This window comes from Arachis ipaensis, chromosome B7, assembly GCF_059453495.1.
Source record: "Arachis ipaensis isolate K30076 ecotype BB chromosome B7, ASM5945349v1, whole genome shotgun sequence".
NCBI lineage: Eukaryota > Viridiplantae > Streptophyta > Magnoliopsida > Fabales > Fabaceae > Arachis > Arachis ipaensis.
This window is the reverse complement of record NC_142442.1, coordinates 3,933,847-3,957,512: the sequence shown is the minus strand read 5'-3', so window position 1 is coordinate 3,957,512 and position 23,666 is coordinate 3,933,847. Positions and strand designations below refer to the sequence as shown.

Genomic DNA, 23,666 nt, shown 5'->3' with positions numbered 1-23,666 from the left:
AAACGAAATATCTCATTAATTGCCAACATTAAGAACTTAATCTAACATACAAAAACAAAGAATGAATAATTTAAAAGAGGAGAGATTCATAAATTTATATTTTTATTTTGTGTCTCTTATTTATTTATTTATTTTTAAGTATAGCAAAGTCTTAGGGACAGTCACATTCACAGCAAGCTAGCCTCCGTCTTTTCTGGAGAATTATGAATTTATGGTTCATGACTAGACTGCACTGCCACCTAGGGGTGGTAATGAGTAGGGTATAGTAGGGTTTGGAGTCAACCCTAACTCTATCCGCGGATTGAGATTTTTATATAAACTCAACCCTACCCTATCCGCGGGTTGAGAATATCTCAACCCTAACCCTACCTGCTCTTAACTCGCGGGTACTCGACTCTACTCGCGAGTTATAAAAAAAATGCAACGTTATTATATAACTTGATGATAATTTAAAATAGAACTGACTTTTATGTAAAAAAAAGTTTTTTAAATTATCAATTAATGATCTTCTTTTAATGACTAAGGATCTTTTGTATTTAATGAGAAGTCTTTAGTTCAACATCCACTTAAAATATATTTTTATATAAGTATATAATATATACATATATAGGGTGCGGGTTAGTCGGGTAGGGTTGATGCTCAACCTGCACCCTACCCGGCCGACACGAAAACCCTACCCGTACCCTACCCTACCCGCTGCGGATCGGGTTGGCAATCCTACCGGGTGGGGTCAGATTTAGTACCCGCGGATAGGGTACATATTGCCACCCCTACTACCACCATCTTATCAAAATTAATCACTGTATATTTGTGTAATTTAATTTATTTTTAATATATATTTTATATTTTAATATATATTTTATATTAATTATTAATTTTAATATATACTTAATATAATTATATACTTATTTATGAAATTAGTGTTTTTTGCAAAAATTTATTACTGAGGGAGAATTCATTACGTCATGGACAACCATGATTAGTTTAAAAAAGTTATTCGTTAGATTGAGTTTTAAGAAAAAAACAATCTAAAATTCAGAAGAAGCTAAGCGTATAACATAAAATAAGAGAAAATTTAAGAAGTCAGTATTTTTATTAAAATTTGATCAGTAAATAATCTTACACTATTAAATAAAATTTCACATTATTAAAAATATTAATAATAATTAATTAATAATAAAATACAAAATTTATTAACTCCTTAACACTAATTTTTGAAAAAAATATAATTTATAAAAAAAAGCCTTTTATACAACCGAAACAGCATGAAGTCATGAATTCCTCTCTCTAGTTTCTTGACTTGTTAACCATCTAATCAATCTGCAAAGGTACGTAGGCTATGTCATAAATAATCACTGATTAATTAACTTTATTACTCATTATAATCACCATGTATACTACTACTACTCCAACAACAACAACGAAAGTTTAATTTTACACGGTCGTACAATTACATCTATTTTTTTTTTAATTATTCTCACAATTAATATAAAAAATAATTATTTTTATTTACGTAATATTACGTAATTAAATATATTTGTAAAATTATTTTTACACTTACCGTTAATGAATAACCAACATAAAAAGTTGTTGTAAATGTATTTTAAATTATTAATATGTTTATTCATAGGTCAACCACTTAATTTTTCTGCTCTGGTCAGAGGGGTTAACCACCTAATCAAAATTTTTCTTTCCTTTTTTTTTCGCTTAGGGTCAACAAGAAATCATAAACGAAAATGATTGTTAAAGAATGAGTTGAGGCCTTCCTTCTTTGGGCCAAAAGTCCACACACTTGATATGATAGTTCCCACACTGAATTGAATACTAATGTGCAAAAAAAAAAATTTGAATACTAATTATTTGATGTGACCATTGACCAAAAACAATTTTAATAACCCAGAAAATATTGACAAAAATGATGAGTAAAAGGGCTCAATATTCGTCCAAATCCAATACGTGGATGCATGATTCTCTAAAAATAAAAATTAATTTAATCAAATTATCTAATATATTTTAGTTATTAATTTTAGACAAAAATATCTACGAATAAATTTTTATTTTTTCTAAAAGATGTCAAGGGTGCAACTATTCAATATGATTACTCATCTAGGCAAAAAAAAAAAAAACTAAAAAAATAAAGTTTAATAATTAATAAAACACAGAATAAAATTTTTTAGTATGATTGGTTAATAAGTAAAATCTCTATAAATTGAAATTTAAATGTTATTTGGATGTTATTTTTATTATGAATTCCACTTTTTCTCTTGTGCAGTTTTGTAATTCTTCACTTTTAATATTGAGCGCTTAATTTGAAAAAGAGAAAAGAAAAAAAAAAAAAGAAGCGAAATCGAATTGAAGCACTGAAAAAGAGTAACATGTATGAAGAGCTGTACATGACATTAACCCCACATTCAATGGAGCATTTCATTCTAATATATCAGCCGTTCATTATTTCATTTATTATGCTCTCACTTGAAAAAGAAATTATAAATAATTCAATCAAATTAATTTCATTATTTTTAGTCAAATGAAAAAAAAACCCAAAATATTACTATTTATGAGATCTTTGACCCCATAATAGTTGCCAAAGTTTAAACAAACATCAACAATGTATTATGAGGTGTGCTAGTTCAGCAGATTTTGTAATTTATACCCATTAATTAGATATCAATAATATTTTTAATGATGTATGTAAAATTTTATATAATAATAAAAAATTACTCATTTTTTTTATTAACTAAGTACTAACCAAATTTTAATAAAAATATTAGTTTTTTAATTTTTTTATATATTATTAAAAATAAAAAATTACTCTTCCAATACATAAATAAAAATAAATTATTCGTGATAATCCTCTTCCCCTTTTATCAGATTCTATTCATTGTTTCCCTTTCCATTTCAATTTTTGCAGGAACTTTTTTTTTTTTTTTTTGAAAAGTGAAAAGGATAAAGCGAAGATATTTTGAAACACACACACTCACTCACTAACCACCCCAAACCCTAAACCGCACTCTTACACTCTGCACTCTTTTTTGTCGCTTTCCTGGAAAATCATTCCCATTTTTCCCGGAAAATTCGTTCCCCAATCTCTTCTTACCGCACACTCCAAGGTTCTACTCCATCTTCAACAATTCTCAGTTCCGCTGTTTGCTTGCTCAGAAAATTTTTGAAAACAAAAATCTTCGATCGTTTCTTGATTTTTCTTTTATCAATAACTTCAAGTTACTTTACTTCAATGCTTTTGCTCATTTTTAAATTTTCTCGGTGGCCAAACAGCACCGTCGTATTTTCAATTTGTTCTGCTTTGCGATGTTGATTTAGATTCTCTTCTTTTTACTTCTTCAATTTTTGTTTCTGCAGAGTTAGAGCGTTGAAACGATGGCGGAAGATAACTTCTCGAATGGTGTCGATGAACGGTCGAGGATCGAGGCTTTGGAGAGGGAGAGGGATGAGCTTGCAAGCGAGAGCGCGGAGAGGAAGGAGCAGATCAAGAAGCTCGTGATGGAGAACGAAGGACTCCGCAGCGACGGCGATGAGATGAGAGAGAAGGTTCTCGCGATGGAGAAGGAGTTGGAGCAGTCGCGCGATGCAACTAAGGTCGCAAGTGCGATCGCCGCGAGGGCGGCGGAGCTGGAGACAGAGTTGGCGAGGCTCCAACATGACACCATATCGGATATTAGCGCCGCCGAGGAGTTGGCGGCTGAGGCCGCTGAGCTCAGGAAGCTGCTATCGGAGAACGAATCCAAGGTGGAATTGCTGAAGAAGGACAAATCTGAGAGTGAAGAGAAAATTAGGGATTTGGAGAAGAAAATTGGGGCTCTGGAGAAAAAAGATATTGATGAGAGGAACAAGTGGACTAGGGTTGAGGAGGAGTTGAGGGAGAAGATTCAAGAGAAGGAAAAGGAGGTTTTGGAATTAGGGCAGAAGATTAAGGAAGTGGAGAACTTTGCAAAGTCGAAGAGCTCGGATATGGAGGAGTGGGTTAAGGAGAAACTGAGCTTGCAGGAGGCACTGAAGAAGTCTGAGGAGAGAGAAAAGAGCTTGGAATTGTTTGTTGCTCGGTTGAAGGAAGAAGCAGGGGTGGCTGAGAATGTGATCAGAGGACTGAACCAGAAGGTTGATACTGTGAATGGTGGAGTGAAAGGAAATGGGGTTATTGCTAGGGATGGGAAAGGGGTGAAGGGTTTGAATGTTCAGTGGCCTATGGTGGCAGCTGGTTCTACTGTTGTTGCAGCTGCTGCTGTGATCTGTGTCTTCTATGGAAAACGTAGGTGAGAAGAAAAAGGATTAGAATTTGAATGATGCGGGAGGGTTCTAGAGGTTAGGTTTTATGTTACTAGGGTTTATGTTTACAAAAAAAAATGTGTTTCAATTTTGGTTGATCCATGAAAATAATGACGATGATGGTTTCTTATATGGCTTAATGTTTATCAAGCCTGTGAATTTTGATTTCTTGTTGAAAAGTTGGAATACTTGTTGGTTGTTAGCACTTTTTTCTGAGGAATTAAAACAGAATTGTGTGTTGAGCAATGCTCTGTTAAATGCAGATGCTAGGTTTTGTCTTTTTGTACTGATTATGAGTCTAATATAGTTCATTTTGAAGTTTGGATCTAATGTCAATGGCAGAGTTGAGTTGAGATTACGTTTTATTTTTTTTTGTTTCTCTTGGTAGTTATGTCATTTTTGTTTAGATATTTCACAAGTTTCTCTTGCCAATGTCACAAGTTTCTAAAATCGATCCTCTTTGAAAGTCTATTCCATAGTGATATGAATAAAACGTCAACTTCGTAAGTGAAAATTCTCTAAATTGGTTATGAAAAGATTCTTTTAATCAAATTTGACTTTCAAATATATTAAGTTGATTACACTAGTTTTTCTGTCATTTTCGATGTTGATAGCATAGGAATTTGTTAATATGACATATTAAGAGACATCATAATATATACTTAATAGTTTTAATTGGCTAGTAATATGATAAATTCATAAAATTAGATCAAATCTCTTCCAATTTAGGGTTAGTTTGATCTAATTTTATAAATTTATCATGTTAGCAGCTAATTAAGAATGCTAATTGTGTGCTACGGTCTCTGATGTCATTTAACGTGTTATATTAGCAAACTTTTACGTTGTTAATGATGGAAGAATTGATGTGATTAGTTTAAAATATTTTAATAACGATTTTGATTAAAAAAATTTTCAGAAACTAATTTAAAAAACGAGTAATTTTTTAGGACAAATTTAACTATTTAATGACGGGAAAATTCGCAGATCATGTGCCTTAAAACATAGAATGTGCTGCCTCATATCATATCTGCTTTTGATGCTGCCACATATATTAATGTAGTAATTGTAAAGCAATTTTCACATCATAGAGGGAAAAAGAAAAGGTGCAATTTTCTGGTGATAATTGCCACTCGGAAATTCAGTACAAACACCTGAAATGTATACTGCATAGTCTATATATTTTTGGTCTTTGAAATGAAACAATGGAATGTAACCACGCTGGAGGCAAGCAATTAAAGCAAACAGATACAATGTCTGAGAACTTGGTATACACACAACTGATTTTGGTTTAGTCTCCTTTGGTCTTTGGAAGGTACTATGACAGTCAATGATTGAGCGAACCCTCAGGTTTCAACCTTCTAAGAAGTTCCCCCCTACAACATTCAAAAATCAAATTTTCTGATTAGAAAATGGTTCCAAAATAATGTTACAAGAAGAGCTCTGTTTGAACTTTTAACCTTGTTTAGTATGAAACCTTGGAAATTATTAATCACATTAATGATTACACTAAGCATGAAACATTCCTATTTCTTACTCATCAATCTAGTTAAGTAATTGGTATCACTAACTACAATATAGAAAACCCTTTAAAGCAAAATCTAGCTTCAAAATTAGAAAGGAAAATGGATATATAATCTGCATAGACAATGGGACTCTACTCAAACAGACCAAAAAAATGGTAATAGTTAAAAGATCCAAATATAGAACTATCTGCATAATTTGTCAGCCAATTATGATAACATAACATTAACTATGATTTTCTCACCTTGGATCAATCATCTATCACCACCACCCCTTAGAACCTCAAAGATTCCACAGCAACTGCTCCAAGAAGTGTACTGCCTTGGAGCTACAGAGACAATGCCCTTTCAAACAAAAATAAAGAACAATATCATTACATAAACTCTAACCAAAGTGCAGACATAAATTTCAAATTGCAGCAAGAATCTTTGCACGAAATCGTTTAAATATGAAGTTAAATACCTGATTTTGAGTGCTACTAGGCACTTGAATCTCCCTTTGCACAGTGACAGTGGTGGTTTCAGCATTAAGAACATTTGGCAATGGTTGAAAAGACTCCTCCTTAGAACTTTCATAGGGTGGAACCAAAGATCTCTCATTTCCCTTTGCTGTTTCTTCTTCTTCTTCTTCTTCTTCTTCTTCTTCTTCTTCTTCTTCTTCTTCTTCTTGTTTAGTTGGAGTTGAAATTGGAACTGGTGGAGAAACCTTGTTATCATTCTCATCTGTTTTCTCTAAAGAAAACACATATTCTGTAACATTTGAATGCATAACATTCTCTTCCTCCTCTTCAAGAACCTTCACATCCTTAATAACTGTTTCAACTACTTCTTCTTCAGGCTCTCTTGAATCATCATTCTCAGAAAACGAAGATGGATCATTGATGTACTCAAAAGCTTCCCCTTGTTCTTCTTTCAGTTCCAATTCCAATTCTACAGTTTCTGAGGTCAATTCATTGTTGTTGTCATCAAATTGAGCCTCTTTTGTTGCACCATTGAATTCATCATTAGGTGAAGAAGACACAACATGCTCAAAACATTCATCAGAAACATCTTCTGAATTCTCCTCTTTTAGTACTATTTCTTGTTCATCTTTGATGTCACTTTCACCACCATCATCATCATCAGCAGCAGCAACTTCAACAGAAACAACAACCACTTCCTCATTTTCTTCTTTAGTCCAAGTTTCTTCCACATTTTGATGAGTCTCTACCTCCTTCAAATCCCCATTGAGATATACTTCCATTGTGCTATTAAGATATGAACTGTTGTGTTCAACTACCACAAAGGGTTCCAAATAACCTTGCTCTTCTTCCTTACAAGAGCCTAAAGCAAGAAATAACAAAAGCATATAGAATGGAAATGGTTGATGATGAGATGATAAAGAGAGATAAGAAACATGCATGCATACCTTGGAATGGTTGAACAGTAGGAGAAGAATGGTGGTTGGTTTTGGTCAAAGTTGAGTTTTTCTTGAACTTGTTAGGCTTTTTTCTTCTTGAAGTAGCAGTAGGCATGGCTGAATGGTAGATGGTTTGATTCAATCTTCAAAGGAGAAATTGGATTGGTGGTTAGACAAACTATGAATAAAATGAATGGTGTTGTTGCTTTCAATGTTTGTGTATGTTTACATAAATATGTGTATATGTATGTATTTATATGTAAATGTGATGTGGTTTCAAATTGAAATTGGGTGTGGAGGGAAGTGAGGTTATGCCTTTACGGCTTTACAGCTAATGTCTAAAGTTCACAACAATCATTACCACTCAAAAAAACAAAGAGAAAAATCCAAAATAGCCCCCGACAATTACCTCGACAACGAGGTTTTGACAAAAAAAAATCTCACTCTGGTCCCTGACAATTACCTCAAAAGGACAATGAGGCTCCTGTGCAAAAAAAAATTCAATGTTGTTTTTTTTCACAGGGACTAATCAGTCAAAAAAATATCAGGGGCCGAATTTGGTGTTTTTTCTTGGGGATCTCTTTGTCCTTTCGAGATAATTCTCAGGGATCGGATAGGATATTCACTCAAAAACAAAAGATAGGAATTGTTTTTTTTCAAAGTGTAGATATTTATTTTTTTTCACTAGTATTCACAAACCCAAGAAGCCCACATAGAAAACCAGAATTATTATTTTAAAACAAAAGGCAAGTACCAAACTGGCAATGATGATTCTCAGTCTGACCCAAATAAACAAGCTGTATGGGCCCAAAAGGAAAAGAGTAAAGATGTGATGTTGTTAAATAAATTTTTTAGTTTACTGTAATGCTACCAAGAATGGACACGAATAAGAACACAAAATACTTGAAGATGTTGGTGCAAAGACAAAAATAAAAAATAAAAAAAAAACACTTGAATATGCAGCTTAGGCTTTGATTGTGCACTCCATTCGACCGAAAAAAAATATTTGAACATACTAATTTCATATTTTGTAAGGTAGAAAAACATGATATATATATATATATATATATATATATATATATATATATATATATATATATATATATATATATATATATATATATATATATATCAAATATAAAATATTTTTTTAAAAGATTTTATTTTATTTTTGATATTTTATTAATACTAAACTACAAGCTAATATTATCAAATATTTTAAATATTTTTTAATTATATAAAGTATTTAAAATAATTTTTTATTTTAATAAAAATAATATATATATTTCGAAACTCATTTTAAAAATATAAGTTAAGAATAATGTTAGACATGCTGACTCGTGATAATATTTAGATGTGTATAAATATGTTTGAAAAGATTTTGTTTATTGAGATACAGTTAGACATAAGAGACACAATATTCGAAATATATTTGACAAGCAAATATAATAATTCAATGAATTGTGTTTCATAGTTATAATAATTTTATATATTATTTATACGAAATTTCTTTGTTGCAGAATTGAGCCGAATAAAAAGTGAATATTATAGCTAAATTTATGATGAAAATGTACATTACATATTGTTCCTGCGTGTATAACTGTTCCAAGGTATAGCTTGTTTTGCTGGTGTTCGACCTCGCTTTCTTTGAATCAAGGGGAAGGAACGACGTTGTCTTCTTGTAAGAGCGGCAGCGTCGGTTACCTGCAAAGGAACTCCATCACTCAAATAAGTAAGAGTATTAGATTATTCAGAGGAATCTGGAATGAATTACGTATGTTTGACTGAATGAGTCACTTGTATTTATTGAGTTTTTCTGTGGCAGTTATCTGCATCTTTGTTATTGTTTGACGGAATCTTCTGATGATAGTCAGATTTTCGAAATTTGAGTGGTTTTTGTTGGAGAGATTCTCGGAAAAACTATTTCGAAATAACAGCATAACTCTTATTTATACCATAACATAAAAGAAAGAAAAAGAAACCGTATTTTTTATATGAATTAACGTAAAAGAAGAAATGAAACAATAACTGAAATTTAAATTTTTAAAATTTAAATTAAGTTTAATTATAAATATATATTTAAAAATTAGGGATATATTTTTCTAAAAAAATAATTAAATAATATTAAAAGCTAACTAAAGACTTATTTGTGTTGTATAAGTAGCATTTCCCCTTATTTATAAGTTATAACCCATCGCCAAAAAAGCAACATTTTAAGATTTATGAAACATCAGGATCAAAATAATGGTTCTACTAGAAAACCAACTTTTTGTATAATTTATAGAAAAAGAGTTATATATAAACATTTAACTAAAACTCATCAAATAGGAAATAAAGGGTTTTCTCTATCTCAACATAATAGTAAGTTTAAGTTTAAAACTATTAATTTTTATTTACGTAACATTACTTGATGGAATGACACACTTCACAAAATTAATTAAACTTGAAAAATTGTTTTTTTTTTTATTATATTATATATAGGTAGGGATAGGGAGGTTGAATTTGGTGTAGGTTTTTAGGAAGACCAAGATTCCCTTTTTTGGTCACAATGGCATGGAGGAGGCATAATGCATGCATATTTTCAGTTATATTAATGAATAATGTATGTGGTAAAAATTACATGAACTTTATATATATGTCGGTGCCATCCTCAAAGCTCAATAGTTTCAGCCATGTATTAGGAGCAAATTGCAGGTACTAATATATATAAATAATTATTTGCATGCTTATTAGTTTTTTTTTTTTTTGCACGGACATGCTTATTTGTTTGTGTATGTACGTGAGCATGCATGGGTTTGAACTTTGAATTTGAAATTTGAATAGCCACTAACTATTTCAATGATAAACAAATTATTCAATTCTCCTTTATTATTATTTTTATTGTCAACTATCAAAGTGTCAAGTGTGTTTTCTACGCAAGAGAGAAGCAATAAATATTCTTTTTGGCTTTTTTTTTTTTGTCTCTTGCTATGTTTTGTTACTAGAATCTGGTCGAATCGATCAATTGATTCAACCAAATTAATTAAAAATTAATCATTAAATCAGTTAAATTCAAATAAAAAATTAGTTATCCACAAATGAGTCAAAAAATTAAAAAACTCAATCAAAGAATTAATTATTCTGTCAAACTGTTGCAGTTTTTTGCGGTTAATCAATTTAAAGTAATAAAGAAGAAAAATTTACTTTTTCAAAATAATATATTTTATACATAAATATATTATTTTTATTATGTTAATCTCGATTAAACCTCAATTGAACTTTTAAATTTTTGAATTTTTACTTCTACCAATTCAATGGTTCATTTAGTTTTCGAAAATTTAATTTTTAAAGCCTTTTTAAGTGATTTATATATACATTTTAATGTCATTAGTATATATATAGAACATTATTTCTGTTTCTCCGAAATTATTTTCTTTCTATAGTTTTTTGTTCTCACAAACTCAACATCTCAACTTTAAATAGATCAATGAAATAAATCATGATCGCACATTAAAATATAAATAAAAAAAATTGTACTATTGAGGCCACAAAAAGTGAAAAATGTCATGAAAGGGGTTCAATTCAAGACAAGAAAGGAGAATTATTGAATAATCATTGTGTTAAAGGCAAGTAAGGGGAATGATCAAAATTATTATTCTATATTAATATTTTTGAAAATGTGGGACTAAGCTTCTGATTTAATTTGTGAATCTCTCATTTGGTATCGGATTCAATGTTAGTTCTAGCTTGTACCAAATAATTATATATATGCAAATATAAATAAGAGAAGGTTTAATTAACATCTTTAATCTTTTCTTTAGTTTAATGTTCTTTTTCTCTAGCTCGTTTTTCCTTCGTATTTATAGAGACGAAATACATAAATAATATAGTATGATTTAAATATATGATTATATTGAAAAAAATAATAATAAATGTACATAATAATATCACTAAAATATACTATGTACATTTTTAAAGAGACATTGATATCTCTATTTTTAATATTTTTTTAGTATTTTATTATATTCCTCTATTTAATCGTACTCCTAATTTTTCTCGCCACTAATATCACACTTTTTTTTTTTTTAACCGAAGATATGGAGACTGAAACTCGTAACCTCTTAATTGAGTATGAAGACTATGCCATTTGAGCTATTGCTTCTTGGCACTAATATCACACTCTTGGTTGATCATAAAAGGAAAATGCTACTTATACAACAAAATTCAGTCTTTAGTCAATTTTTAATATTATTTAATTATTTTTTAATTAAAATATATTCCTATTTTTTAGGATACATTTATAATTAAGATTAATTTAAATTTTAAAAACTAAAATTTCTCTAAGTTTCTACCCATTTTATAGTTAGTTATTATTTCCTTTTTTTACGTTCTTTCTCTCTCTGTAACATGATTTGATTTTCTTCTTTCTTCTATTCTGCTACAATATTTCAATTTGTATCTGCAGAAAAAAAAAAAAAAAGAATTCAAAGTTAGTGCATTTAGAAAAAAATTAATCCCTTATTGTACCTTTGATAAAATGCAGGATCTATTTTATGACGTTCTAGTAATGAATGGTCGAATATAATTATATACACAAACTAAAATATTTTCAATTGTAGTTTCTTTTTCAATTGTAACACATCTAAAATTATTAAGTTATATAAAAAATATTTTTAAAACACATCCAAAATCATAAATCTAAAATTTAAATTTAAACATTAAAAAATAATTGTAACACATCTAAAATTATGAAATTATACAGAAAATATTTTTGAAACACATCCAAAATCATAAATCTAAAATTTAAGTTTAAACATTAAAAAATAATTGTAACCCATCTAAAATTATGAAATTATACATAAAATATTTTTGAAATACTTCCAAAATCCAGAAATTGCACATGCAAAAATAATTTAACATTATTGCAGTATATATGAAAATCTCTTCAGGCCACTTTATTCGATTTTTTATTTCAAAAAAAAATTATACAGAATAATAAAAAAAGTAATAGTGTCAGAGACCCATCCAAACCTTAGGTAAGTTTTCGGCGTAGACGAACGACGACGACGAGGAGGAAGACGGCGACGAAGATGAGTGTTGACGAAGGGGAATGTGGCGTTGTGAATGAGCGCCGAGAAGGAGGAAGGCAGCGTCGAGGATGAGCACGGAAGAGGAAGGTGGCGCAAATGAATGGCGGCGGAAGATGACTTCTATGAAATTTCGATGTGCGCCTCTGAATTTTCAATGTGGGAAAAAACGTGATTTCTCTGCTTTTTTGAGTGTTTTAATTTGTACGAATTTAGTTAATAATTAGATGGTTTTTTTTTTGTGACTGAAATAAATTAAACAAAAAAAACAAAACAAACAAAATAAGAAATTGCCTAAATAGAATAATTAGATGGTTTAAAGTTTATTTTAGAATTTTAAAATCAAAATTTTAAATTTTGAATAATTTAATTTTTAGATATGTATTTAAATTATAATATATTAATAATTAAATATTTTAAATCTGAAACAAAAATTTAAATTTCAGTTTTATTTAGTTTGTATTTTAAATGTGTATTTAATTTTAAAAAAATATTAAATTTATTCATAATTTTTAGATATGTTTATTTTAATTTTTTAAAAATTATTATAATAAAAAATTGAATATCGTACTATTTTTAAAGAATACAAATACCTAATTGAATTGATCATAAAAATATCACTATACAAATAAAAACAAGTGTACAAAAATAGGGTGCTGGTGTATACAAATAGAAAGAAAGAGATAGACAAAAAGAGTTATTAATAATAATTTTGTTAGGTATATATAAAAAATAAGAGTAAAGTATATTTTTTGTCTTTAAAGTTTTATAAAAGTTTTAAAAATACTCCTAAATTTTATTTTGTTTTAATTTTGTCCCAAAAGTTTTCGATTTGCATCAAATATACCCCTAACGGCTAATTTTTAAAAAAATTTAAGACCAATTCAACAACAATTTCATAAGAACAACCCTCAATATAAGCAAATCAAGCATAATTTTCATGCATTATTGTTAGATTGGTCTTAAATTTTTTTGAAAATTTAGCCGTCGAGGATATATTTGATGCAAATCGAAAACTTTTAGAACAAAATTGAAACAAAATAAAACTTAAGAATATTTTTAAAACTTTTATTAAACTTTAGGGACAAAAAATATACTTTACCCAAAAAATAACTATTAAAATTAGTCATAGAATATATATTAAAAATAATATATATATATATATATATATATATATATATATAATGATTAAATTTAGTAATTAATTTTAGTGTGTAAATATGATTTTTTTTAATTAATAATAACGTGCAATGCTGTCAAGTATTTAGTGAATAATAATGGTGTCCAGCTGGTGAGACCTTCTTAACTTATATCACGCTCAAATACTGATTACTTTGTCACTTTCAAATAACATTAATGTTATGATAATTCATTTATAAATCAACAGTCTTTTTATATCAATGCTGCCTACGTACATCCGTATTTTTTGTGTTTGGTATGATATTTTTCAACTTAACTAATATATGAATTGTTAGATGTCTAAAGCAGAATTTAAATTCTCAAATACTTATTTAAATAGACAAATAAGTTGACCACTCAAAAATAATTACAGAATTAAACTCTATTTTTTTTTATTTTTAATAAATTATTACATTACATATACAATATACAATAAAATATTTAAAATTTATTTATGTAAATGAGTGAGTTGATCATTTTATATTCATTTAACATCAAATTGGGTTAATTTTTTCTTTGTTTAATTTCTAATTAAATTTAGTTGACGTTCTCATTTTTTTTTTAAATAAAAATTGATACCATCCTTTAATAGTTTTAATGTAACCAAAAAAAGAAAAAATGAAAAAAAAAAGGAAAGAGAGGCATCAAACTCATACATACATGTTCATGTATTATTATTGCTGATTTATTGCAGTGCAAATAGTCAAAATAAACATGAAAAACACAATTTTTGTGAAGTCTCCAATCCTCCTCAGACCCACATCAAATAAACATAGCTATTAGCTAGAGACCCATCAGAAATATATTACAACTAATTCTTACCTTGTCGGCAGTTTAATTTCATAAAGAAAAAAATGGCACAAAAAAATGTATCTATTTAATTAATTAGTATTAGGGGTGTAAATTACCGAACCGAACCGAAAATTATCGCAGAACCGAACCAAATTTTACAACAACTGATTAGAAAACCGAAAAAATCGGTTTTTTTTTATTTTTTTCGAAATAAACCGATCGGTTCGGTTCGGTTTTCGGTTGACTCGGCAGAAACCGAACCGAACCGGACCGAACCGAAAAAGGAGGGTTCAATGGTGTGTTTTTACTAAGTTACCCTTTAACCTAGGTATAAAAGGGCAACTTAACACACAGCCCTAGCCTTCTTCCTCTCTTTTACGCGAGGCGAATCCGGAGCCCTAGCTTTCTTCCTCTGTTCTTCTCTTCCACGGTTCCACACTTCCACCTTCGATTCCACCATGCTCGAGAGAAGGAGACCCTGAAGGAGAACCCTAGCTTCTCTTCCTCTCTTCTTGTCTTCAGTCATCGCCGTCGCAGGGTCGCCTCGCAGGGTCGCCGTCGCTGGGTCGCCGTCGCTGCCTCGCTGGGTCGCCGTCGCTGCCTCGTTGGGTCGCCGTCGCCGAGGAGCAATCCATTCACCGAGAAGCAGTCCTGTCACCGAGTAGCAGTCCAGTCGCCAAGCAAGACTCCACTCACTCCAGTGGCCGTCGCAGTCCAACTCGAGCGCCGAGCAGCACTCCTGTCACCAAGCCATCTCCTGCAGAAAGCAACTCCACAATGCCTTCTTCGGAGGTTAGAAATTCTGAACAATTATTTTTAGAGATTCTGTTTAGTGATATTGTGCTTGATTTAACCTGAACAATTGTTTTTACAAATTCTGTTTGTGGTTATGATTTTGAGAAATTTTGTTTGTGCCTTTGTGGTTATGTTTTTTAGAAATTCTGTAGCTAGAAATTCTGTTTGTATTGGCTGCATCAAGAACTCACAGGATAATGCATCGCTTTATTTTTTTATTTTAATTTTTTTCGTGGATGAAAAATAGAGACATTCATTGAATACATTGCTTGTGAGGTAATATGATGTTTGATGTTTAATTTTTGAAGTAGATTCTAAACCCATGTGATCTCTGCTTCACCAGCTGTCAAGCTTTAGAATTCAGCTTTAGTGGACTATGCATGAACTGGCTAAAAGTGGCAGTTGATAGTAATTTTAGGGATGAAATCATTGAGATAGGCATTGTTTTAGCTTCACTCATTCCCAATTTTGATAGAAGGTCTATTATATATTTTGTTTGGGACAAACTGCATAGAATCTGTTCTATGAACTTCAATTCCAAGAAAATATGATAAGGAACCAAGGTATATATAACAAGGCTGAATGTGAAGATTTTAATGTGAAGATTTTGTGCAATGGCTGAATCATTAGAGTAATTTGTGTAGAGTAATTTTCTGTAATAATAATGTCATATACATAACAAGGTATATATAAAATAGAATTGGCTGTTTGAGTATTAAATGATGCTTGTTTTGGTGGACTGTTAGAGCTGTTAATGATGCTTGTTTTGGTGGACTGTTAGAGCTGTTAATGAATTTAAATTCTGTTGATTATATTTATAATCTATATTGATTTTCTTGTTTTATTTTTGTAGAAATTGCACCAACCAGAGAAGATGAGAATGAATCTGGTGTGGATTCAGATTAAGCATGGTGGTTGATTGGCTGTTTGGTTTTTATTTGTTTTAAAGTGACTGTTGTGGTTTAAAGTGTGTTTATTTTTGTTGTTTTGCTAGACATTTTTAATTGCCTTTGTTTTATATTTAATTAAGTTGAATTTGTACTGGATTTGGATGTGATATACTCTTGTTATTCTGGTTTATTGAAGGTTTTAAACTTTATTTTATGATATTTTAAATTCTGTTTATTAGGTATAAAAAAACCGAAAAAACCGACCGAACCAAACCGCTATTGGTTCGGTTCGGTTCGGTTCGATTCGGTTGTCCAGAAAGCAGCCAACCGAATGGTTGATATTAGCGTTCAACCGATCAGGTCGGTTCGGTTGGTTTTCGGTCCAAAACCGAACCAAACCAAACCGATTACACCCCTAATTAGTATTTAGATGAAATTTTTAAATTTAAAAAGAAAAAAATAATGAAAAAAATATGTTCAGTTTAATAACAATAACAATAACAAATAACAATAATAATAATAATAAAGAAAAAAACAACTATTTGTATCCATTAAAGAAGAAAACTAACGTTGTATCCATCAAAGATGGATTCCGTACGACAAAAGTAGCCAAATCCTAAATTTATGTTGACTTTTTAATAAAATTCCAAAATTACCCCCACCATTATCTTCAACCCCTCTTCTCTTCTTTCCCAAATCTCAAATACCTCCATTGCCTAAAAACCCTAATCTCAATACCTAAAAATCCCAAATTATCATTTTTCTAACCCTAATCTCAATACCCCTTTCAATAATTTCAGCTCTCTCTTTATTCAGCAATTTAACCTTTCTTCTTCTTCTTATATGGCTTCAATGAACTTGCTGGGGTTTCTCTCTCTCCCCTCAAGAACAACACACTACTACTACTCATCATCATCAAACTCGTTTTGGGCTATTCAATCCCACTGCACAAGATGATGTAACTGCTGCTGATGATGGAAACTGCTTCGATCTCACTCCTTCCACTCATGCCGCTACTACTCTCAACCTCCCTCCTTTTTCCATCTATCAAGAACCCTTCAACAATCATCATCACCTTTCTACTCATCAAGGTTTAATAATTTCTTTTCTCTTTTAATTTCTCTATTATTATTACAAATTACTCTTTTTTTTTTAATTTTCCTTTATCATCGTATATTGGAAGGAGAACAACTACATCAACCAAAACCTGCTATTGGAAACTTCATGCAACAACAATAATAATGTCGACAACAATCACCACCACCATCACCAACAACCCAAGCTCGAGAACTTCATCGGTGGATACTCCTTCGCCAATCATCATCATGATTACGGTGCCAACTCATCGGGAGACTACCTCTTCCAAAACTGCTCTCAGCCAGAAGTTACAGCAGGAGGAGGAGAAGGCTCCGCCGGCGACAGTGGTGGAAGCACAAACTCAATACACCATCAACACGTGTTGGTGAAGGAAGTGGTAAAATTGATGAAAAGAATAAAGAGAGGGTTGAAATTTGTTGAAAGGGGGTATTGAGACTAAGGTTAGGAAAATGATAATTTGGAGTTTTTAGGTATTGAGATTAGGGTTTTTAGGCAATGGAGGTATTTGAGATTTGGAAAAGAATAGAGGAGGGGTTGAAGATAATGGTGGGGGTAATTCTGGAATTTTATTAAAAGGTCAACATAAATTTAGGATTTGGCTACTTTTGTCGTACGGAATCCATCTTTGATGGATACAATGTTAGTTTTCTTTTTTAATGGGTACTTTTGTCAGCGTTCGTAAAGTTCATGGGTACAAATGGTTGTTTTTCTATATATATATATACCTGGAACCCACAATTAAATTAATTAACTAAAATAAAAGATATATAGGAACTTGTCTAGATATGCTATTTTTATTTTACATCATTACATGCATGAACAATCACATATTGGTTTTTATTATACTTTCAATATGTTGATCTAATTAAGTATATATACAATATGTTAAGAAACAATAGCTCAAATGGTATAGTCTCCCCATACTCAATTAAGAGGTTGCGGGTTCGAGTCTCCATATCTTCGGTAAAAAAAAAAAGTATATATACAATATACCAATTATTGTGGAATAATTATATTAGGCCATTTTAACAACCTAGGGTGCTTTACATTCCAGACTAAATGCTCAGGAATTTAAGAATGGAGGGGTCCAAAATTAAAATATTGTATAATCAAATATAATGCTATATATTTGATAATAGATAAAAGGAGACTCGAACCCGCAATCTCTTAATTAAATATGGAGAGACTATGTCATTTGAGTTATAACTCATTGACTTTTAATTTAAAAAATTAATAAATACTTGTCAAATAAAAGAATTATCTCAGTTTTTATAATTTTTTCATAATTTATTTATGGTTTTATATCTAATAAAATATAAAATTATATATTTTTAAATATTTTGTTAATTAATTTATTTTATTAAGTATTTATGTGACAGTAAGTTATATTTTTATGTTTTATATCATTAAAAAATATGACATAAAATAATATAAGTTAATTGTACTAACAATTTTGTTATGTGAATTTAAAATATATTAAAGTATTTTTATATAATAATAGAGGTAAAAATTAATTAAAAAAGAATAAAAAAACAACTAAATAAAATTAGAAAAAAATAATATTATCATAAATAATATTAAAGTATTTTTATATGATTATAAATGTTAAAATTAATTTTAAGAAAAAAATGTAAAAAAAAAACTCTGAATTAAATAAAGAATACAAATAATATAAATATATGTAAAAAAATTTAAATTCTATTATATAAAGAATAATAACTCTCTTTTTTTTTTACCAAAAATAGAGAAACTCGAAACCGTAACCTCTTAATTGAGTGTGAGGAGACTGTGCTATTTAAAGTATAACTCATTTACAAGAATAATAACTCTTTTTACTATTATTATATTATTAAATTTTATTCTATACCAAATATCTTTTATAATAGTATATAACACATGCATTTTTAATAGTGTGGATTATTTTTGGTTCTTATTATACTTGTGAGAAGATTAATGATCATAACCATGCATGCTTCTCGAAGGTTTGTTTTATTATATATTTATACTATGACCTTAACTATTATTATGAATAATGCATGTGTTTTTCTTCTCATTTGTGTTTTGATATTTGATAGTGATAAGCGTTAAGCGATGAGGAAGGTGGAGACTTAATTTATAAATTATTAATGATGAGTTATCTAGTGAAACAAAAGCGTTTAGGGCTAATTTATTCACAAATTGGGAAAGGCCATGTGACTTTCTCAGTCCTCTATGTACTCCTTTTATATAATTAAATGAGAATAATAATGAATGATTATAACATCATTAATTTTAATTCTTTTACTATCTTTATGTAGTACTAATTTTTTTTCTTTCTGTTACTAACTAATGAATTCCCAATATTTATTTAAACGGATTAATGAGCTTATTATAATTGATTTATGTAATACTACTTAGTGCGACATTAAATAATTACAACCATCTAATTAAAATTTAAACCTGAATCTGATAACTTCTAAAGCATAAAAATATCATAATACAAAAGTCACATTCTTTTTTCAGTTACTAAAAATAAAAATAAACTCTTAAATAAGTTTTTGTTTACTACAAATTAAAATTATTTGTTTTTTTTTTATTTTATTAGTTCCTAGAAATTTTCATTTTAATTTTAGTTTAATATAATTTAAAAGTTGTTTATTTTAGTTGTAGTTGTTAGCTTGTTTTGTTAAATATTTGCCTATCATGTTAAATGTTGATGTAGTATATATATATCCTGTCATGTCAACATTTTAGCTTGCACCATAAGCCCTTCTAATAAATAACATGTAAGAATAAAAAGGGTATCTATTCTTAAATTTTACTGAACCAAAATGAGAAGAAAAAATTATAAGTTCCAAATAAATAATAAATTAAATATTTTATTGAAACTAAAAATATATTTAAGCTATTATTTTTCATTTAAAATGCTAATATACAATTTTTAATGTCTACAATATACATTTCTTTTAACTTTATTTTTCTCTATGTATTTGGGAAGAATATGACATTTTGAAGTGGGAATGAAATAAATGTTAATAATACTCACAAAAATAATAATTAAGAGGAGATTCAGAAGGAACAAAAAAAAGTATGATATTTTTTTGGTAATATTTTTTTAGTAATTTGAATATTGTATATATTAATAAACAAAAATGGAAGTTATAAACTCATAAAAGTTAAAACAAAGTGATTTTAATCATGCCCATCATTTATATTTTCCGCTTAATAACTTGCATTTAGAAATTGAATCTAATAAAAATTTAATTGAGCCATGCATATATATCATATACGTCCAACTAATTAATAACATGTGCTTGCTCCTCATTTTAAGGACATCACACGATGGCAAGACAACTTTTAATTTAATACATAATTCTCTTATTGCTGATGTGTGTAAATTAAAGGATACAATAATAATTTAATACAAATACAATGTTTTAATTTTGCTTGGGAAAAATTCTAATTGGCATTCCAAGGGATGGGGATGGAAGAGGATCCATGATGATTGGTTCCTGTGGATGAAGTAAGAACCACTCATATTTTGTCACAACATAATGCACAAGAATTAGTATATTGATCTTTGCTAATTGATACCCCGCACACACTCTTGGTCCTCCTCCAAATGGAACAAATGCATATTGTGGTATTTCTTCATCAAACCTACTTGGCTTGAAACTTTGAGCCTCCTTAAAATACTCTTCATTGTAATGTGTCCCATACGTTGTCCATAGCACCTAAAATAAGCCATAAAATACTTCACATTTAATTGATAAATTGAAAACTATATATAAAAAAATTAATCATAAATATATTATTTAATTATATTGGTCAGACTTAAATTGTATCAAATTAACTAGATTCTTTATATTGAGTGGTTGTTTAGGATGTATTTTAGTCTAGTTGGACTGCGATGACTAATATATCTAGCCATTTTGAACAATTTTCAACTGTGATTTAGTGAATAATTAGGTTAATAATTTTAGAAATTAAATCCATACATACAAATATATAAGAAGCAAATATTATTATAAAATTCACCTTCCATCCTTTAGGTATGGTATATCCCTCATATTCAATATCAGTAATTGTTTTCCTAAAAGAGCCAAAAATAGGAGGGAACAATCTCATGCTTTCTCTAGCAACTTGCCATGTATACTTCATCTTCTTTACATCGTTTATCGATAAATTTTCCTCTCTTCTTTTGTTGTTCGCTATATCGACATGTTCTGCATAAAAATAACAATTCGTTGAATAAAATTTAAAAAATAAATTTAAAAATACAGTTTATCTAATTATCTGTTTAGATATATTAATTTTTTAATGTAACGAAAAAAACTACGTCAGCTATCATTGTTACCTTGAAGTAACTTTCTATAGCATTCAGGATGCTCTGCAAGCATCCTGAAAGTCATAGCAATGGCAAAAGAAGTTGTATCATGAGCTGCAAAAACCAACAACACCACATTATCAATGACCTCTTTCTCGTTAATCTCACCATGCATCAATCCATTGACCAATTTTGAAAGAAGCATTCCATCTTTCTCATTCTGCAAATTCTCTTCCATCTCCTTTCTTTTCTCTCTAACTGCTTTGGTAAGAGCCTTTTCTATCTCCATCCTTGCCTTCTTCGCCCTTGAAAACCTTGAGCCAGGGAACATAATTGCCGGCGAAAACACCCCTTCTAGAACTCTCTCAAATGTCTCTAGCATCCCCTGTTCCACTTTAATTCCCAACAAGCACTCGAAAACTATGCTAAAAGTTAGGATTTTGGTGGACCGGTAAAGACTAATTGTGTTTCCATGACCCTGCCATTTAGATTCCAAGAAGAATCTAACATGGTTGCATAGTTTTGGAACTAGATTTTCTAGTCCTGCATAGCTAAGGCTAGTTCCAATCAAGGCGCGAAGGAATCGATGCCTTTCGCCGTCTTTCTCCATAATTGAATCAGTTCCCATGAGCTGAACAGAAGAAGAAGGCCAAGAACTCTTCACCAACTTAAACTCATTGGTTAGAAAGAATTTGTTTGCTTCAGAACCATTCACAACCACGGTTGGAGACCCCATTATTCTTGTTTTGAAGATCTTTCCGTACTTTAGAACTCGCGGCTGGACGAATTTCTCGAACAATTGATTCCTCCTCTGAGCATTGAAGAACTCCATTGTCTCACCAATCAACGGGAACTTCATGTCCCCTGGTGGAAGCCGCTTCTTTTCTCTTTTGCAACCTTGCTTGTGTCGCAAGAAATTGAACGAGACTATCACAAGAAGGATTGGTAACAGGATCAATAATAGAACATCATAGATCATGTCCACAGACATTGTTTTTTGTCTGAATGATTTGTGTACTTTTGTTGTGTGATTTGGATACTAATTTTTGAACATATATATAGAAAACTGTGGTGGATGAAGTCAATGTATAATAATGTTAATTTATTTTAAAGTCACTTCCTTTCTAATAAAATTGTTATATAAATTAAGAAGCCTATGTGTTACTTAGAATATTTTTTTATTAGTTTAATATTGATAGTAATTAATTATAATAAGAATATATAAGAAGTAATAAATAAGAAGTAATAAAAAATAAAAAAAATAAAAAAAATTTATGTACTCTTTACGTACTCTTATTATAATTAATTATTATTAATATTAAACTATTAAAAAAAATAACGTATGATAACACTGTGATCTGGTCAACTTGACTACAACACAAGAATACTAGCAGCTATAGCACCATATCTTTGTGATATATAATATAATAAAATAAATACTATGCAGCATTATATTCTTGAAAGGAAAACATTTATACATTATCCATAAGCTGCATTGCTTTTACTAGTTGAGACACGACATACAGAGAAACAGGCAGTTCATGCTGTTTTCTAGTTTAATTTCTTTTATATTTTTTAATATATAATTTTGTATTAATTTTTATATGTTGTTGTGTCTCTATATTTTTTAAAATAAATTAAAAATAATTATATGTGTATTAATTTTTTTGTAGTGTATGAGTTTGTTTGATAAGCTTTTACGAAAAGATATTTTTTAAGTGATTTTTTAAAAAAAATTTACAAAAATAAAAATAATTTTATGTTTAGATATTTTATGTAAAAATAATTTTTTTGTTTAACAATTATATTTAGATATAATAATATAAATTTTTTTTGTTTATTTATTATGTTAAAAATATTTTTTTAAAAGTAAAATATAAAAGATTTTTTAAAAAAACAAATATAAATTATAACTTTAAGAAAAATATTTTTAATTTTTAAAATATTTTTATTTTTATTATTAAAATTTTGTCAAATATACTAAAAATTAAAAATAAAATTTTTTTATTATTTTTTTAATAATTTAATGATACCCAAACAAATCCTAAGTCAGATTACAAGTACACCACTATTGAATTGGACCCATTTTTAATCAAAGAGATGTATTTATGGATGAGATTACAAAGTAGGATTATTTGAGCCAATAGTAATTCCATAAATAAAATTCACTTATGGTACGTTTAGTCGTTTACACAAAAAATTAATTATTAAATTAGTTATTCGTATAAAATATATGTTAAAATATAACATAATAAGATAAATAAGAATTATATTTATACATAAATACGTAATAAATAATTTGATGACAGATTTTTTTTAACAATAACATTTTTAAGA

The 23,666-nt window shown here is 29.2% G+C and overlaps 3 protein-coding genes across 3 annotated transcripts; 1 reads left to right on the top strand and 2 right to left on the bottom strand.

Annotated features, from left to right (window-relative positions):
* The first annotated feature begins 2,895 nt into the window (after positions 1-2,895).
* On the top strand, positions 2,896-4,614 carry LOC107609410 (peroxisomal and mitochondrial division factor 2). The gene is made up of 2 exons (XM_016311378.3): positions 2,896-3,110; positions 3,361-4,614. The coding sequence occupies exon 2, from the start codon at positions 3,379-3,381 to the stop codon at positions 4,273-4,275; it is 897 nt and encodes a 298-aa protein (XP_016166864.1). The 5' UTR covers positions 2,896-3,110; positions 3,361-3,378; the 3' UTR covers positions 4,276-4,614.
* An 800-nt stretch (positions 4,615-5,414) lies between these two features.
* LOC107609900 (uncharacterized) lies at positions 5,415-7,427 on the bottom strand. The gene is made up of 4 exons (XM_016311957.3): positions 7,213-7,427; positions 6,268-7,127; positions 6,050-6,149; positions 5,415-5,657 (listed from the first exon to the last, which is right to left on the bottom strand). The coding sequence occupies exons 1-3, from the start codon at positions 7,316-7,318 to the stop codon at positions 6,060-6,062; spliced, it is 1,056 nt and encodes a 351-aa protein (XP_016167443.1). The 5' UTR covers positions 7,319-7,427; the 3' UTR covers positions 5,415-5,657; positions 6,050-6,059.
* A 13,012-nt stretch (positions 7,428-20,439) lies between these two features.
* On the bottom strand, positions 20,440-22,320 carry CYP718 (cytochrome P450, family 718). The gene is made up of 3 exons (XM_016308559.3): positions 21,360-22,320; positions 21,041-21,228; positions 20,440-20,736 (listed from the first exon to the last, which is right to left on the bottom strand). The coding sequence occupies exons 1-3, from the start codon at positions 22,318-22,320 to the stop codon at positions 20,440-20,442; spliced, it is 1,446 nt and encodes a 481-aa protein (XP_016164045.1).
* Positions 22,321-23,666: the final 1,346 nt, after the last annotated feature.